Source organism: Bombus impatiens, unplaced genomic scaffold, assembly GCF_000188095.3.
Source record: "Bombus impatiens unplaced genomic scaffold, BIMP_2.2 scf_0233, whole genome shotgun sequence".
NCBI classification, from domain to species: domain Eukaryota; kingdom Metazoa; phylum Arthropoda; class Insecta; order Hymenoptera; family Apidae; genus Bombus; species Bombus impatiens.
In genome coordinates this window covers 1,254,091-1,274,630 of record NT_176652.1, presented here as the reverse complement: position 1 = coordinate 1,274,630, position 20,540 = coordinate 1,254,091, and the positions used below count along the sequence as shown (strand labels likewise).

Here is a 20,540-nt window from a genome sequence, read left to right as displayed (position 1 = left end):
AGTTTATTTTGTAACGTAACTTGATTGGGAAATGTGCAAAAATGATCGATTATATATGAAAGTTGACTGTATATGATCGTCAAAAGCGATAATGATAACAATTCCTGGTTTTCTTATTGTACAACTTGAATGTTATTTAGATTTGGATCTTTCATCTAACATTTGTCATATTATATTAGAAATTATTTCATGGAAAGAGATTATTTCGGTATTTTTCGTAGATTTTAAGTTACTACAGAAAGTTAATTTCCAGAAGTGTATCATCTTTTTGACGTAACAAAGAAATTCTAGAATGAAAATTCTAAAGTACCTCGGCACTCGAGAGGAAACGCAAACTAATTACTTGCTAACAATATAATTAACACTTTGTGCCATTATTATCCGTTAATAATATCGTAGGCGGCGAGCTTTTCCAAGGAAGGGTAGTTATCGAAACGGCGAATACGAGAAGCTCTGCTCTGACCTAGAGTTTGGTTGTTACGCGTTACTGCAAGTATAATAACCTGAAATACGTTCTCGGTGGTAAAGCAATATCCAGAGAACAATGACAGAGCACGTCGAAAAGGAAACACTTCTGATTTCTACGGATACTGAGTATACCATTGCAAATACTCGACTTGTTTCTCAGCTTGTAAACGAGCTTTTCATTGCTGGAATACAAATACCTAAATGTCGTAAACAAAGTATTTTATTTGAATTAAAAAGAAAAGAGCGAGAATAATGAAAGTTCAAATTTCTTCTAGACAGTAGATATCACATTAATCTATTATCCACTTAATCTTCGGATTATAGAATTAGGAGTCGATAAAAATTAGAAGAGTTAAATAAATTCATTAATTTGGTTAAGTTGTTAAATTGGTTTCAGTTCTGTTTATTATTCAATTGTACCATTTTCTTTTTAAATGTGACATAAAGAAAGGACACGTAAAAAGATAGGGAATTCCCAAATAGAAAAAAGTAAATCTGAGCGAAGAATTAGCACGAATTTGTGGGTTGTAATAATTTTTATTTCAGTTATTCCGTACGTTCCCGATTTCCTAAGATTAAAATCCCTTCTTTTCAACTAAAGTACAGAAGTTCTTTCATGAGAACATGTTGTTTACTGAAATTTTATTCTATGTACAAGACGTGTAAGATATATCAGAATTACCTCTTTCAATGTCATTTTCTTCGCCAACATTTCTTTATCGCGATACTAAAAAAGGAAGGTAGGCGATTACGTAAGAGTGTGCAGATTATTCGAAATACTTGAAGCAATCGGGCGCAGTCGACACGAGCGATTCCCTTTTATTTTTTCGCGTAACGGTATCCTTTTTCGAGAGGAGTAGAGTTAACCGGTTTTGAAACTTTCTCTGTCACCTTTCCTTCGTAGCAGGCGGCTCTACGCGTCAAACCGCGATGACCTTTCGCGCCAGACAGGATAATTAAACTTCCTTTTGGGAACAAGCTGACAATCGCCCGCCACATAAAAGAAATGCAAGAAAAACAACGTCTTTGACTCCCGTTCATAAAAGAACGAGGATAAAAATAAACGCTCGTTAACACATCGAAACTGCTACCTTTGCGCGTAATAATAGCGCGTGCCACGAATAGTTCGGTAATTGCAGATATTTCTTAAGTGCGTGGATACACAGTAGAACCACGTTTGTACCGACAAGTTTAATGCTGAACTCGTTCTAAGCCTCTCTGGACCTCTATTATCCGAACTATGATCGAGTATATCTTCAATTATACGAACGCATATTTTTGTACCAAGACCATGTAATGAGTTGCATCTACGTATATTTTTGTAACGAACATACACGACGATTTTATCTCGAATAAATTCCATGTATTATTCGTAAACTCGTGGATCGTAAAGTTTCATCTGTTTTGTTATCGAATTGGTTCCTGTTGCGCAAGAGTATTCGTTAATGTTGCTAACCTAACACCATATCAGATAATTTGTAACCCGTGACTCGTAAAGTTTCACTAATGATATTAGTTCGGTCGTACAAGAAGGTCTAGCTCCTATTATTCGAGCTACTAAGGAAAGCTGAAGAGGGTAGCGATTATTTATCGCAACTGCTCAATTATCCCAACTGTTTCGTCCCTCGATCTACTCTGACAAGTGAGACAAAGCAATTATACGCGATATTTTGTCGTATGTGATCTGTTTAAAGTACGAGCAGAGTGCGAAACTAATTTTTCACTTAGGTCTTTGAAAACTATGTCATATTCTAAAGGTACGCTTATACAGGATATCGTACAGGATATTATATGGTAATTATACTCATACAGGATGTATGAAAATTTGGGGTAAAATTTTAAGAGGACGTAGTATTCATCGGAACAAAAAGGTCTTAATAAACATGGATTCAGAAACCATTAGCTTTGGAGTTATGTTTCCTACTATAAACCTGGAATGGGATAACAGACCCTAACGTTTTTCGGAAGATGGATTGGACGTGGTAGATCTATGACATGGCCGACTCGTTCACCCGATCTATATCCGGTGGGCTTTTATCTACGGGTACATTTAAAAGGTACAGTGTGCGATAGATCAGTCACTTTGGTAACTGAATTATAGAATTCGGTAATCGGACACAGCGAATCGAAAACTGTTACCAAGAAATAATCTTTGAACGTGTGCGTGATTTTATGGAAAAACGTGGCGAATTGCGTGTTGAAATGAACGGAGGGTATATCGAACATCTCATAACCTCGAAACTAATGGTTTTGTCTACTACTAATGGTTTTGGTGTTTATTAAAACTTCTCGGCTTGTTTTGACGAGTATTATATGCTCTTAAAGTATAATATTTCCCCATTTGATACACCCTGTACATGTCGAATTTTTAATAAACATCGACCCGCGTATATTTATTGTTGAGCGTATTTGAAACGCGACTCTGCCGCGTTCTGCGAATTATTTTCGACCTAATCGTATTTTCTATCGTATTTAACAAATTTTACAAGTTTCAGGAAAAATGCAATTAATTGTTGCCGATATGCGTGATTTTTCGTTCTAATTTTTTGACGAAGATTCTGTCGATACGTTAAATATAACTGTCTTGCCGTTTATTAAAACGAGACATAAAATTGTTACGACTATAACGGGGTGAAAAATTTCAAAAAGCGTTATCACGTCATGTAACTTGTTCTTTATCTATAACGTTTCGTAAACTGCGACTACAACACTCTCTATACGATGCACCAAGTTCTTTCAATATCCTCGCCATTTTCCGCCACTCTGGCAAAACTTATGCAACGTCCCAAATGATATAAGACAGGTTTCCAATAGAGACGTTTTTGGGAAGGCCAGGACCGACCCACTTAGGCGAAACTTTCAACTTCGTTTTTCGAGTTTCTCGAATAATCTTCCGCTTGTCGAAAGAATTTTCGAGTTGCCTTTAAAAAGGCCGCGCCACCTTTCAAGCATCCCCGCTGCTATCGTGTCAGAATGTTTCCGGTGTGTTAGTCAGATTCAATTTTCCACTGCATGCGTCTTCTGGGATGCGCTCACCTCCGACGCGCCAGCTTCGCGAAGAATTAAGATAAATAGCTGGATAAATACCTCCGTGGCGAACTCGGCTTTTACCAATTAAGTTAGGTTGGTATAAAGTTGAGAAGTTTCTAATATCCAATAGCCTTACCAGTTTAGAACGAACCATTCTCATCGCGGCTATTCATCAAGCTAGAGGCAGATTCGCTGCATTGTTACGTAATCGTTGCCTTCGACGGAAATGAAAGAAGTACGATCATGATAAATGCGTTTTAATGGTGAAATCTTCTTATTCACAATTATACAATGTTTATTAAACTCAACTTCCTTTTACAATTCATAAGACATTTAATTCTATAAGAGCATTATAATAACGAGATTGCAAAAGAAAATACGTTGCGTGTTCATTGTTAGGTTTGATTTTTGAGAATGATGTAGCGAGAACGAAGCATTCTGCGAAAATTAATGGAACGGAAAAGACAATTGAGTTTGCGGTTGAGTTAAGCTAAGTCCACACTGACAGACGATCGTGCGTAGACACGTGTCGCAGTCAATCAACATCTGTCTTTCTGCGAGTTTCCCATCACAGACTGTTGGTTGGCCACGACACGTGTCTACGGACAATTGTCTGTCAGTGTGGACTTAGCTTTAACGCAATCATGCTGTATCTAGACCTGCGTTTAACGTCACGTGATCCAACGCTATTTAATTTCTTAAGAAGTTTCTTCATTAAGTTCTTATATTCGTGTCTCGAAATAATCCGTGTTTCATTGATTCTCGCGTGTGTCAGTAATGAGTTATTTTTAACCTGTTAATCAATCAACTCGTCACCTGAATCTACGATAATTTAGACAGAATGATTAATTTTCCTAAGTATTTTTTGTTCTTTAATGTATCGTTATATTTGAATTCGAAGTATTTTATATATGTATAGTTAGTTACATTTGCTTGAATTAATTGTTAATATATGATATTTGAACGCAAAAGAACGATTCTCCTTATTTTTAAGATTTATATAAAATTAATATTATATTTAAATTTTTCTACAGAACTCTTCAAAGAATTTACTCAGAGAAACTGTTTTGTGTCATGATAAATATATATAATAACATTAAGAAATAGAAACAGTCGTTTCGTTTCAATTTAATTGCATATTACGACAGCTACACGTACTCTGTGTTTGACGAGTATACTCGTCACCAAGAAATGGCAGTAAATAAATATATATATATATATTTAAATATATAATATAAATAAATATATATATATAATTTACAAATATGTACGATTACTTGATCCAACAATTGTAACTAGATCTTGATTTTCATGTCTTACGATTGGGCACATGTACATGCACACACACAAACACGGACGTGGCACAGCTTACGTACGTTTCTCTGAGTCTCAATTCCGTAACTCAATTCCGGCTCTTTTAACGTCAGATGGAAACCTGCCTTTTCCATTCCCATGAAGCGATCCTACGGCTTTCTCTTGTTCACCGGTTCAATTCGGCAGAATTGTTTCGTTTCGGGATGTCTTCGATCACTCTACGCGATACGAAGCTCCTGCAACAAGCTACAAGTTGCATTACAGCGAACTTCTATCAATGTTCTGTCATGCGATAAACATACTCCTATAATAGAGACGAGAAAATGTGTTTCGATCATTGAAAAATTTACCTTGATATTTTTGCTTTAAATTCTTAACGTGTAACATTTGTCAAGATTTGTGGAATGTAAGGACCTTTGAGTCTACAAATCTCCAAGGTTCCAAAGTTCGCAACTTTGCCAGAATTTCTCGAATTCCAGAAATTCTAAATCTACAAAGTCCTCGAGTTCTACAGTTTGAAAGTTTCTTAGAGTTTGTCGAACTCGATAAATTGGAAATCTACAAATCACTCGACTTCCAAAACCTTACATTCCAAGGCAGTTAATTTAGAAATGAAATAACCAAGTGATACTTGCAAATAGTTTTTTTTTTTTTTTAATTATACCAACTTACTACGCTTTACTATACTCGCTACACACTTCGTTTCGCTTCACTGTTACACTTCATAGTCATCGGTTCTGATCATAGTTTAATCATTAGCAGGGTTGTTTAATTATTATCAAGCATCGAGTACTATCTCTAACAAGATGCCGCAACTCTAATTAAAACTTGTGGCACAACTATTATTAAGCATCTGTATTATAGCTTATAATTAGATAAACTCGTTAAACTGACAATATGCGAGTACTATCGTTGTGAATGATCAATCTGTTAATCCGCGACGATGAACTGAATTATCCCTTGATTTGCCGATCTGTTAGATTTAGATGCAACAAGTATCTTTGCTTAGGAATCCCAGTTTTTGTACGTGTCATTTCATTTCTATCAATTAGATAAATAAATTACGTCATATTAGGTTGTCCGGAAAGTTTCTTTCGTTTTATGAGGAAATAATAGACGCACAACGTTTCTTGTTTCATTTCACCTCGACATTTCACAGACTTGGTTTCACGTTTGTACGAAGGTGCACTGTTGTAAAAGACACGTTTGCGAAAGAAAGATACTTTTCGGACAACCTAATATCCATACTTGCAAGAACTGAGACCCACCTAATCGAAATTGATTTATTTTTATTAATTTTGAATTCTATGATTTAGCGTGATTTATTATTATTATTCAGAGTCGACTAACTACTTTTTAAGGCTGAGATGATAAAAATAAACAAATATCTATTTGTATAATAGCTTCCAAGCATATATTGTTAATTAATTATTATGAACACATTTATTTTGAGAATTACCTTTCGTTAATACGCGATTGAAATTTTTAATGCGACCAATTATCGTGTACACGTTTTGCGGGAAGAGAAGGGTGACATTTCGTTGTAATCAACGGTAAATTAGGTTAATTATTGCTCATAAAATTACAGGCTGACCGATTGGACGCGTTCCAAAATAGCTGGCGTGCAAGTTGAATCCGCTGGACGATCGGCGATCGTTTCGATGCCGAGGCACGCCAACTTTTGTAACGCGCACATTAATTACGACAATTATTCGGAGATTCAAGCGTATTAACACGTTAATGATCACGTTATATACGAAGATACTGACGTTTAACAACAAACAGGTGCTCGATAATCGAGCAACCGCTCTAATTAACATGCACTGTCGTCTGGACGTGATTCGCATTTGAATAAATTACATCATTAAATTACTTACTTATAAACAGCAGTTTTATAGAGAAGTGAATAAATTGGTTCGTCGCTGGCCGATTTATTATATTTTTAACAGTTATTAGCTATATTATATTAAAATATTTTCAGGTTTATATCACGCTGCGATGAAAGGTAATTTTTTAAAAAATGATATTCTACAGATAAGAAACGAGATTAAACGAATTCTCTGAATATTTTTTCAACAGTATTGCCTCTTCAACCTAAATTCTATTTTATAAAGTTTTTAAGAAATCGAAATATCAAAGTACTATGATAGAGATAAACTGTTTTCATTTTTCAACTACATAGAAACTTTTTATATTTTTGCTGCGCGTAATAGAATTCCGCTTCTTTAAAATATCTATTATTTTAATGTATTTTTTCTACCTTCGCAAATCAATATGTAAATTATTCTACTCTAGCGTTTCAATTTATGCAACTTTTACTTCACTGCGTACTTGTTAACATTAAAATTCAATCGACTAAAATTCAATTCACATTAAATTTCCTTTTAACGTTAAAATTCTCTTAAAGAATTCATGAGTGTTCAAGAGGTGTTTATACGAGAATTTATGCTACAATTCTCAATGTCAATAGTCGATTCTTTTCCTTCCTTATTCTTCGGATACGGAAAGAAGCGAATTAAGAAGCGATATGTTCGATCTATGATCAATAAGTATTATAATATATATATATATATAATATGTTTCGTTCCCGTGGATTTGGTTCCTAATCCCAACCGATAAATCGACGCCGCTTTAAAGACCGCTAATAGCCTGCCGTGGATTTGTAAATTCACGCGATGGATTTTCGTTTAGCACATTGTGAATTTCGTATTGTACGAAACAACGTGACCGGCCACGAAATCTCGCGATTTGTTACTTGCCGATATCGGTCATTTCAAAGCATTGCGTTATCACGCAACATGACCAGAGAAGCTAAGCAGGTCTTTCTCGAATCGATTAGCTCTTGTATCTGATTTAAACTGAAAATCTCGGTAGATGATAGAGGTAGATCGTTGAAATGGTGGTATTAGATGGATAATTTCAAATAGATGACAGTTCGATTGGAAAAATAATTTCGAAACATATTTCTCCGTAGTATCTCAATTTTAGGGTTTCCTTGATAATTACGTAGATACTTAAGTAGAATCTTGTTCATGGGGAAATATGAAATATGAGATACGTTGTTGTGTAATATCGTTAAGTTTACGGTTTTCTGCGTAAATATTTTACGTGTTTAAAAATGTGATCTTCTTCGAAATCACATTCACAAGGAAATATGTTTCATGTATCACGTATGTTATATATTTTATTATCGACGTAATCGAGGTAATATACTACCTTATTAATGTAACCGATATATTGTAATATATTATAGGTGTTATATTATTATATTTTCTACCTGCTCTGTTTTACAACACAACGTTGACGTTATTTCCATTCTGATAAGCATAAAATTTTAACGAGACTGACATCCAAGATTTATTCTTCTAAATAGAATTTCAATTTAATCTTTTGTACTTTTTCGACAGAAAAATTTATTTGTAGCCATTCTGAATATGAAACTTTGAAAAATAAATTCACATTGTTATTACGTGTTAGCATATTTACGTAATAGGAATTTTCTGAAGTTATTTTTAGTGCGCTCACTCTGCTTCCTTCATAAACTTTCTTTTTTCCCGGAGTCGATCTTCCTGGACTATCGCGCAATCATCCTTGGCTCCTCTCACTTTTACTCGTTTTTCCGTTACATCACTTTACGATGGTATTTTTCCCTCGCCTAACGCGTATTGAATATTTTCACCGATCGAAGTTTCGGTTCTATTATGCGTCACTGGAAAAGATCACAAAGTGGCGAGAAACGCAAAGCTTGTTTCATATCACGTACTTGGCTTTGTATCGAACAGGCGAATCGTGTATTGGACACGTGAAACGTGGACAGAACCACGATTTCTCCAAAAATGATCGTACGAGGTATTCAAGGTCTGAATTCATTTTCTGGGACACCTTAAAAACGTGCCCACCTATTTCTCCGTTTCTTTGACACACACACGTGTTTTACAGAGTGGAATTTCATCGAATATCGTACCAACGAAGCGCTAAAATAATTTCTCTTTCCTAAGAATTAAAATATAATTTATAGGAAATTTAATTAAAAATTAGATATTTAAGAAACGACGCGTGAAACTATCGAATTTACGACTTGAAATTTTTTTCAAAAAATGTGAATCTCTAGAAAGTCGGACACACATTTATACGATCTTCACTGTCCTAGATCGTGATCGGATAAATAGCAAAAATATTTACACGTATAATATACACAATTTAATCAAATACTTATAAATAGATTTACTATGGACTCTTCGTATCTTTGCGGAGACAATGCATGTGAAATTGTCTCGTAACGCTATTTCTAAAACCAATCAATCTCCCAAATGAAATCTCGAGAACAACTAAATATTCATTTTCCCGTCCGACCCCTTTTCATCGTGAAACAAGAGGCTATGGCTGTAAATAGAATTTCACGCGTGTACCGATGGTAAATTTCCCAGTTGCTGACATCTGAACTTTCACAATTTTTCATCGAAATTATCAGACCCGTTCCCTATTCTTCGCTAATCGCAAGAGTTTTGTAAATCGACAAATTCTTCGCTCGAGCTATTTCAAATTTGAGTTTACCCAAGTAACATTACAACGCCTGTTATCATCGCCTGAATATAATATTTACTCTGAATATTCTATACATTTTCCCATATTGTACACATTTCGCACATTCCGCTACATTTATGTAAATATCCCGTAAATACATAAACATACGTATCTATTTATTATATGATAACACTGGCGCGCAAGATGCGACAAAGATCCTTAACCAAAATAACCAAAATATCTTATATCATCAACAGTGAGCGTGTTAATACTAGGCAAACATCAAGCAACTATTCGTCGCCCAAGAATTCCTAGAAAATCGTTTTAGAATGCAACCGCTAACGACCCTCGACCTCTGACCTCGCTTAAGAAAACTGTCTCGTTAATAACCTTCCTTTACCAATTCTATCATTGCTACATATTTTTATGGGAACTCTACGTAAGTAGACTAGTCCCGGGAGGGAGGTTTTCGCGCGATTCCAGGGGAAAAAACCGAAAGAAGAATGAGACGGAGAATAAGAGATGGCTGGTGTCTATTAAGAGATCCGTTGAATATTAATGCCACGAGACGTATTCCAGGACGTCATGGACCGGTGCGCGACGATTAACGAAGCGATTATTAAAATATGCAGAACGCTCGTCCTAATTAGTCCGTCGACGAAACCGAGAAGGGCTTTTGCTCGTCCACTATCGTAGCTGTGTGCCTTTTCTTCGTGGCAAGAACCAAAGAACACCACACTCGTCTAAGTTTTCAAGGGGTTGAATTTCTTATCGTCGGCCGATTTTCTTCCATTATCTCGCCCGATTACTCGAACCGGCTGCCTCGTTAGTCTCGTGCTCGTGTGTTTAGATCAAGCTAACGAATCCTATTTTCTATAACGAAGATGTTTAAGATTCATTTGCGTAAAGATAATTTAATTCGCTTTGGTTTTGTCGATTGTTAAACTGCGAATCTTTATGCATTTATGAGAAATTAAAAGATGCAGGAATACACAGAACGCATATAATACACATGTGGCATAGTGTGACATCAGGGAAGGACGTGGCGTGAGGGGCAATTGTTTATTATTGTTGTGAAAGAGTGTTGTGAGCGTTACCAAGGTATGTTTAGGAAAAAAATGAGCATAGAAAACATTGTGACGAGAGTTGAGAGAGTCAGAGTTGAATTTATCATTGACGTGTGAAGATCGTTGTGTTGTTGTGTCGTAGAAGTAGTGAAACGGGGTATTATGTTCGATTTCGCGTGAGTGCAAACGATATTATATAAATCATACTGTTACTTACAAACTAATAATGTAACATTGCTACGTATATATATAGCATACCTAAAATATCTACAGCGCAACAATCTTTATAACATTCGGTAAGTGAGACAAAATCTATTTGTTTAATCGTGTTCGTAAAATTTACAATCGCGTAAACATCTGCAGTCTACCGACTGTACATTATTTTCGACAAGTAGCAAAAATTTGGTAGCCAGAAGTAAGTTTTCCATTGAACATTAGAAAGAATATAAGTGTAATGTTGGTGTATTAGGTTGTCCGAAAAGTTTCTTTCGTTCCATAAGGTGATAATAGACGAACAACAATTTCTGTTTTATATTATTTTACATTATTTTTATTTGATATTATTTTTATCATTGAATTAGGCACGATCCATTTCGTTATATTTGTGTTATTATATTCGTGCATAATTCAATACGCTAATATAAAACAGAAAACATTGTGCGTCCGTTATTTCTTTATAAAACGAATGAAACTTTTCGGACAACCTAATATATCAAAATGTGAGTATCGCGTACTATTTCCTTTTCCTCTTTTTAACGGATTTCCCATCATCGTCTTCCTCTCCTTCTTTCCTTCTTTTTTCTTCTTACTTTGTTAAATCACGCGAAATGATGCGTTTCGTTTTTTACAAAAAGTAGTTGAGAAATCGCACGTCGCCAGTTTTATTCGGTCTTTCGAACTGAATCAAATTTCCAATAAGTTAAAGCATTCTTAGAAGATTCTCAGAACGTTCGGATGTTCGATTTTTGATCGAACGAACGATCACCATAAGGCGAAAGAATATCCGTTTACGCTTTCGTTTCTAAATCTTATTAAAGTAGACGGAGAGCGACGCCTTGAGACGCCGACGAGGATGAGAATTTCGGAATTTCCAAGTAGTTCCTGTTGGATGGATTAATCGCGGCGGTTGGCTGGGTAAAGGATAATTGAAAGGTTAATGAGTGACTCGATCGTGTACAACCGGCGGCGGAACCGAGCCGAGATCTTGTTAAAATGCATGGCCCCCTTCTCGTTGAGAAATTGTCTTACGGAACCAAGAGATCTGCCCCCCCTCCCTCTCTTTGGGAATTTGGAAACGTCCGCTCGCCACAGTGAATTCATTAGGTCGATGGATACCGTCGTGGCCGTGTTACGGAAATTGAATGTTTCGTTTATGACGCTGTGGCACGACACGCGCTTTTTTGTGATTTTGCGTGCCTGGAGATCGTTTCCAGGAGGTTTGTGAAATATTTGAACGTTTTGGGAGTTTATTGGGTTTGCTAATGAACTGTTAGATCGAGTAGCGCGTTTGTTAACTCGACAGGAGTGTTTTGTCGCTGTTCTTTCGTGGAAGGAAGAGAGATCAGTCACGTAGCTATGTTTTTTTTGTTGCAATAATGTTTACTGTACTTTTTGCAATCATGCTTAATGACTTGCTGGTCTCGGATATGTCCAGATGTGAATTTTCATGTGACGTTTTCAAAAGTTGTGTCTAGTAGGAATCAAAATTTGTATGTTTGTGATAGTATTATTGATAACAGTATTATACATTGTATTATGTATTGTATATTATTATATCAGTATAGTATTATACTCTACGTTGTTAGTTAACCATATTAATTAAGTTAGTTAATTTGCAGAGAGATGAATAAAATTACGCTCTTAAATGGTTAACAGTCCCTTCTATAATTTATGAGAATTTATTTCCATTCGTTATATAATATGACAGTCTTACTCTCATTTATTTATTTATCAATCATTCGTCTTATTCGCAAGACTGGATGGGCTTCTATTTAAAAGTTTCTTGTAATAACTTTGCCATGTGACCTCGTGCGAAGCGCATAAAGAACAAGATGAAAACGAAGTGAAACTACAACGTCTCCATGTTATTTACATAACATTAAACATTAATAAAACGACACCAGGTGGTGTAATGAATCGAAGAGAAATTTACCTCGATCGATTACACCTGCCGCCGAAAAATTGTCGACGAAATTACGTAAGACGAAGAACGTAACTTTTCTCTCTTTCTCTCTCTCTCTCTCTCTCTCTCTCTCTCTTTGCACGCCCTACATAAATTGTTGCCGGTAGAATTATCTTTCTTTATTTTTCGTAACAAACGAATCTTTCTCGCCGTATAAATATTGTCCCTTATTACCGTAACAGCTCAATTTAAAACTCTAAAGAAGACATCTTATAGAAAGTACATTCGGCGTTTTTATCTTATCCCAACTGCCTAGACTAATTAACTTCGTTTCTTCGTGTTAATTAAGAAGTTCACCTCCTTTGTTAAAGGAACCGCCCTTAAAACCAGTTTCCTTAAAAAGAAACATCGGACTGATATAAATAATCTCTTTGTATCCCTGGAAAATTTTAAGATACTAAACGAATTAAAAAACGAAGATAAATATTGTTCCCTAGAAAAAATGTATCGCTGTCAAAATTTGCAACAGTTTGGATTAAGTTGTATAATTTTAAACCAGTTAATTCTAGTTTATATTCTCCAATTCATGTGATAAATACTATCATTTACATCTGTGCCACAAAGTGTAGAATACAAATTAAGATTAAACTCTGTAAATTTTTATATCTTCGTATTTCGTATAGAATTATTCAAATTCCCTGTTCGCAATTAAAAGTGTATACCTTCTAAATTTTAAACTCGATTTTCTCGAAAACGGATTATGTTTTTCTTCAGTTTATTTTATACACCACGTGTATAATCGTACCACGCGTCCTGTTACACTCTGCATTATCCACGACGAACTAGTTACTAATACAACTAAATTAATAACAACTATATTAACGCGCAACAGAGTCTCGTTACATCAGAAATACAAAAAACTTCGTCGGTAAACAAGTGATTATTTCCCGTGTCACTTTACCTGAATCGTCAACTAATCCGTCACTTCATTTGTCACTTTTTTACTCCACGAATAACGCGAGTAACTTAACGCGAGACTAACCTGAGCTTTCTTAACTACCTATGGCGCGACGCTACCAGACGAAAATAAGAGACAACTCGTTATCCTGAGTTCACATAAAATTCTTTCAATAACCAGCAAAGGTAGGAAAAAGAATCTGGAGAAATATCTCATTAAACAAAAGCTAACAAAATTTTATGATACTATTTTCTCCGATTATTTTTCCAACACTGTACTCGATTGAGTCGCTGAGGTTCATGGCGATATTATTTATGTGGCGGGCCGAGCACTCCGAATCACGTTCATTTTACAGTCTATATTATCCGAAAGTTCTCGTTAAGTTCCTTATTTCCATAGGCGTGTTTTATCGCCGGGAACATTAAAACTTTCGCCCTCGGCGAGAATTATGCCGCGATATAATGGTTCGTTAAAGCACGGCCAAAAGAGGTGGGCGATCGTGCCTTTAATAATGGAATTTTCACTCGTCGGCTTTTCCTTGAACCGTTACGCGTCTCGAGCCACCAGAACATCGACTCTTCCGCATTACGTAACAAGTCGGTCTGACCCCCCGTGAACGCTTGTAATTCCGTTTTCTCGCAACCAGCATTCAACAGAGAAATCTATTACGTGAATTAAGGGGAACGTCGCAAAGAAACCTTCAGTTAGCGAAGGTAAATGGTGGCAAACACGATTATTAACGATACCGTTGCGGTGGAGAGATATCTGTTTATTTCTGCCTCTCTACGATCTTCGATTATTTCGGTCGAAAAAGAGCAACGTTGGGTGTCAGATTTTACGCATTTGATCACTTTGATCGATACGTTTGATATCCAATTAGAAGCAACGAATAATACTTTTGAATCATTGTCGAATATACAATGTAAAAAATGGAATAAAGTAAATTAACCATCGACAGTATCATGAAGTTTCTGAATAACCCAATGTTTCCATTCTAATAAAAGTTAACATCCATTGTTATCCAAAAGCGTTTATATTTTCCTGATAATTATACAAAGAAAAAATAATAAAATCTGTTATTTTAAATACCCTGTTAAGTTCGATGTTTAATACTTTAAATACTTACTTCAGGAACTTTATCTGTTATTCGTTGTACAAACTGCAACTTAGCACGAAATAATAAAGACAACTGAATGAAAACCTTGAATAAGGGACTGAAGCAAACTTAGAAAACGCTCTTAAGCTACACTGTTCCATAAATTTCACGCGTTTTACGTATTTCTTGTATTCGGCACTACATCGCCTTCTTACGAAATATCTGCAAGCCGTGTAAGTAAGTAATGAAACCAATCGACACAGACTGTGAAACCATACTTTCCTGTTAATTTAACTTCAACCAAATTGTGTTGTTGATCTTTAGTCGAGATTTGCGTGCAATTAATTTGCCAGGGATTTCTACCAGATCCACGCTTACATTTCCATTGTTTCCACAGACGACTGTCCAAACTGCGTGGACGAGCACAGCAGCAACCTGGCCGCATCAAGATGGACGATGCCGCTGTTGAAGCTCGGCGAGAAAAGATACTACCTGGGGATCTTCTTCAAGGTATCACGGCTGCCAGTCACTTTGATTTATCTAGTTGCTCTGGCGGGCGCGGCCTACCGGACATTATCGAATTATTTCCGTGCCCGTAACTTTCCCGCTTGCCGTCTCACTGGCGCTTTACGGTGCATCGAACGCCAGACCGGGCTTGTTATCGATCTGTTCACCTGAACGCGACCATCCCCTATATCTATGCTTTGTATCACGCGGCAAAGAACGCGGAAAATTGATCTTGTTGATCACTGTCCTCGTGGACTCGTAACGATTCCTCTGTCAAGCAGATTGCGTTGACGGAAGAGAGCTCTCTGTCGGGTTGGTCGAAGACAACGGTTTGATAGACACACGTTCGTCAAATGAGGGAGAAAAAGGTGTTCTTTAAGAGGAACAGGTGGACGTTTATATTTCTAGAATGCGGAAGTATTCTATCGATGCTTGCTAGTTGAGGATCTTCGATTATTTTTCGAGAACCGACGTTTTACGGAAGCGTGATTTGCAAATACAGTGCACTTCCTCTTGTTTGAGCTTTTAACCGAATACATCTAACTTCTTTCAGAGAAAATTCACCGATACGTTTCATGCGACGTTAAGCTTATTGGTGGTCCAGAATATTTGTCGTGAAAGGAACTTCGATGTAACAGAAAGGTGATATCGTGATGTAATTGAAAGAAACACAAAGGAGAATAGAAAAGAATACTTTAAATAGTACGAGTCTATATATAAATACATTACGTATATGTTCAAGATAGAAAAGGTTTTCTCAGTGTAGGTGATATCTTTGTAGAAAAGGATAGTAGGTTGAGTATTGAATTAAATACATATGTTAAATTAAATTTTCAAATACATGTAAATATATCCTTTATTTTATACAGTGCATATTCACGCGTACATACAAACGTATGTCTTTTGTAGCTACTTATAATATGATATCTACTCGCTTAATCAGGTAGTGATTTAATTCCACAAATACCATTTAAGAGAAAGTCTACCGTATGCGCGAAAGATTAGAATGGAATCTCGATAACGTCAAGTTGTCGAAAAATGTCCTAACAGCAGGACAAATATCGATTCTTAAGTACACACGAATATTCCTTAAATCGAAGTTAAAATATTTAAACTGTATTGTAGTTATACTACAAGCAATTTTACACTTCCATTCGCTATTCCCACGCATATTTTCGCATTGAGGCCACTTTATGTCAGTATCAGACACGCGATCTCGCTTTAACTCGATTCCACTGCACATTCAAATCTCCAACGACCCATTCCCCACCGCTTGACACACAATTTCACCTCCATTCCATCTCCTTAAAACAGGAACAGCGTCGTCTCGTCGACGACCGATGCCTAGAAGTGCCATTAACCCATTTATTACGTATTCGTGTCTAGTTTAAACCCGTCACCCACTTTATCACGCTTTTCCCTCTAACCTAGACCCCTTGTAGGACTCCCAGTTGGCGACCGCGAATTCCCTGGAAGGTAAAATCGTCGAAGTATCGCTTAAGAACTCGGAGAATTATGGGCGAATATATCTGCTAGAAAAAATTATCGCTATAACTTAAAAGCGAATTTATTCACTCGGAACGACACGTTTGCTGTGCTAAAATATTATTCAGTGATATGAAATTTAATATATTATACTTAGAGTTGATTAATTAACAAGTACTATAGAAAATACAATACCGTGCGCCGATACTTATTGTGGCTGCTGTACATGCGCTCGTTAATTATCATTTCGATTTTAAATAACATTGATTAAAATTTCATATTATTATTATTGTTGTTTATCATTAACGGTAATACAGTTCCTTTTCCCTGACATTATATACAGGGTGGTTGGTAAAAAAATTTTTTTTTTTAATTTTTCCATCGAGACAACGATCTACAGTGAGATCCATTATAACGTACCGCACGCGTACCGAGCGAAAATTCAAAGTCGATTTTCTCGAAAACGAAGCCTCAAACGACAAATTTTTATTCTATATTTTCGACTTCTTTTTTCGCGTAGAATCACCCTCTTTCCGCTCGTACCACCAGTTACCAACCACCCTGTATATATTCCTTGCAGCAAACTTTCTATTTCTTCGTGAAAGTGCTACAAAACTTCAAATTCTTATTCTTCAGATAATCCTACGTAAAAATTTATGTAGTAGTTTTAAATATTAACGCATCAACTTTACTTATACATATATCTGTTGGATATTTGGAGTATTTTGGTCGCTTACTTAAGGATGAACCGTCCTATTACTTCGCTTGTTTAAAAATAATCTCTAGGGAATAGTTTGTTATTATTTTAAACAAGATAGAAGTCAAGAGTTTATCGATAATTATATTCGTCTAGTGAGATCGATAATTTTCGTCGATTAACATGTCTGAAATAATAAAGATATCAAATAATAACAAATAATCTGAGTGATCCTTTTAAAAGCAAACTACAAATAAACTGCATCTTTTTATGGATTTAAAAATACAAAGCTATTTATAATAGACTTAATGCACAAAAGTACAGAAAATATGCAAACCAAAGTAGTCATCACAATATTTTTATATTAAAATGCATCTTTTTATGAATTTAAAAATACAAAGCTATTTAGAATAGACGTAATACACAAAAATACAGAAAATATCCAAACCAAAGTAGTCATCACAATATTTTTATATTAAACTACATCTTTTTATGGATTTAAAAATACAAAGCTATTTATAATAGACTTAATGCACAAAAGTACAGAAAATATGCAAACCAAAGTAGTCATCACAATATTTTTATATTAAACTGCATCTTTTATGAGTTTAAAAATACAAAGCTATTTAGAATAGACGTAATACACAAAAGTACAGAAAATATGCGAACCAAAGTAGTCATCACAATATTTAATAGGCGAAATGAATCTCTATTTGAATCCCATTTAATTGGTTATCTCTATAAAAACATGTATTTCCACAAACATCCACGATCTTTAAATAATTCCCGATTATACAGAGTGCTCAGTTGAGGCCACTCAATCGGTTAAGTGGCACGGCATTTTCAAATTGTTAACCAGCCGAAAATGGAGATTCACGCAACCAGATGAATCGACCGATCGAACAACTCTCTCTATCACTTTTCTCTCTCTCTTTCACTCTCTCTTTCTTTTTCTCTCTCTTTGACCGTTGTTGCTCCACAAGTCGAGTCACCTACTTTCCTTGGCTCGCGTGCAAACGGAACCGCATTATTAAGACAGATTTTGTAATGGCAACGGCGTGTCCGGTCCGCGGCCTTGCAACGATCTCTCTGAAACGGTGGGTGGAAGTGACGTAAAGCGTTTCTTCGGCGATAAATGACGGCGTTTCGCAACGACGTAAAGGAGCGCTGCTCGATCCTCCCTGTAATCGGATTAACCGGGACGAACGTCCTTCTGCACCCGTTCACCTTTTGTTTCGCCAGCAAACAATGAGGGCTGTGATGGTGTCTGTTCGTTTGTTGCTCGAGTAAATCTTTGGTTACACCATTAGTCGAAATATGGTCTTGGTTATTATTTTATCGTTTTACCTGACACCGCGGAGTATTTGCTTTTTAGTGGTTATCCAAATTCGCTTCGGGATTCGTTTGATCTGTCGCGAGGCTCGCAGTATGATTTTCTAGCTATGACTGAATTTTTTAAGCAGTTGGTCTATTTAATTTCTGAAATAACAGAGTAAAATTACATTATAGAGGCGAACCACAAGTATTTTTACAAATTGTAGAAATCTTACGAAACTGTAAGAATCTTACAAATGTTGGAAAGAAATTCGAAGATTGTGGAAATAAAATAAAATGGAATGAATTACGAGAATGTAAAATTACATGTTATCACAAATTATCGAAATCGTCGATGAAATAATGACTTTGGATTGCGTAAGAAATCAGAGGAATGTACTTAAAACACACTTCTGGAATATACGTATAGCGCACTTAACGTTCAGTATGGAAGGATAAGTTGCAGATATTTTCATTTCACTTTCGCAATAATTTGATGTTAAATCACGCGATCAATCTTTTTACAAACTCATTTCCACTGGCATTAAAAAAACGCGACGTCTCTCTTATCTCCTTGAAAATTAGAATTTTGACAAGTTTCAAGTACCTCTTTCTGCGATTAATTAATAATAAATCCTCATCAAGCCGATACATCATTATATTTATTTACTTATATTATATTTTCTTATAGATAATTATTACTATTTTATTACGTGTGCTTCTACCGATTACTATTTTATTATTTTCATCACACTACTTTGATTATAAATAGGTACCTCGTGTAGTTATTTACGACGAAATAATTTATAACTTTCTCCCTAGTCATCTTTGATCATCAAATCAATGGCAGACAAACTGACGTTTAATACGTGAAATTCTTCCAAAGCGTGGAACACAAAGTAGCCGTTTCGCCGGACGTGAATAGGACACGCGTAATATTAGAGATATTTCAATGGAAACGAAATATGCAAATGTCGCGGATCCGTGTTTCTTTGCGCTTCCCCTATCGGGCGTAAAATACGAGAATGCTTGTTGCGCGGTCATTTGCCAGGCGTAATGGAGCCGGCTGGCTAAATTTATGCGGCTTTACACTCGCGTTTTTTGAGCTCGTACTTTCGTGCTGAAGCGTGCCGCTCCGGTAGTTCTCCTCTCAGCGGTACACCGAAACTCGTACAGGAAGGCGCACCAGTGACGAATTACGACGAAAATCCGGCAAGACAATTTTTCAACAAATTTCGGCATAATATAAAGTGGTTTTGAATTGAAATTCGATGGAACGTTTGAAGGAAAAATATACGTTTCGTTGACGCTTTCGCGTGAAATGAAGTTCGAATTTTGAAATAGAATTAAATGTAATTAAAATTTTATTGGCATACGTATCGTTATATTTAATTTTTATATTATTTTTTCGTTCCTTTTTTTTTTATCAGATGCAATAACGTTCTTTCAGATATGAAGAAGTGGTATTTTTCATTTTTGAATATTTCAAGTTTTAAAAAGTTAATTAGAAAGATTCGATCGAATTGAAATACCCTTCTGAATATAAAACGTATACTACGCAAATAATTTAAAAGATCGTAAAAATGCTGCTAGAGATCAATTTAAAATCGTAATTATTATTTCACGGTACTGTTAAATATTTCATAATGATTGCCTGATCGTATTATTTCCTCCTTTACATTTTATGTGTCTAAAAAAACATTATATTTTACGTACGTATTTATAGAGTTTATTATAAAATAAACACGAAACGAGCTTCGACAAACGTAGAAACAGCTTCGCAATTGTAGCAGGTGGAACGAGAACGAGGAGAAACGAGTCGCGAGGAGCACGATCGAGAGTATTTAAATAGACTTAATGCGCGTTCGTTCTTTTAACCACAGTGGACAAAGTAAAAGGCCAATTAAAGGAGAAAACAGGCTGCGTCGGTATACGCGATCGCGAATAATTCTTTTCAC

At 35.7% G+C, this 20,540-nt stretch overlaps 1 protein-coding gene across 1 annotated transcript in view; it reads left to right on the top strand.

The window, feature by feature from the left end:
• Positions 1-20,540, top strand: part of LOC100745046 — a 166,291-nt gene that overhangs the window by 140,248 nt on the left and 5,503 nt on the right. Inside the window, exon 5 of the mRNA XM_012384101.3 lies at positions 14,977-15,089. Within this exon, the coding sequence (XP_012239524.1) occupies positions 14,977-15,089 (113 nt within the window). The remainder of the gene's footprint in view (positions 1-14,976; positions 15,090-20,540) is intronic.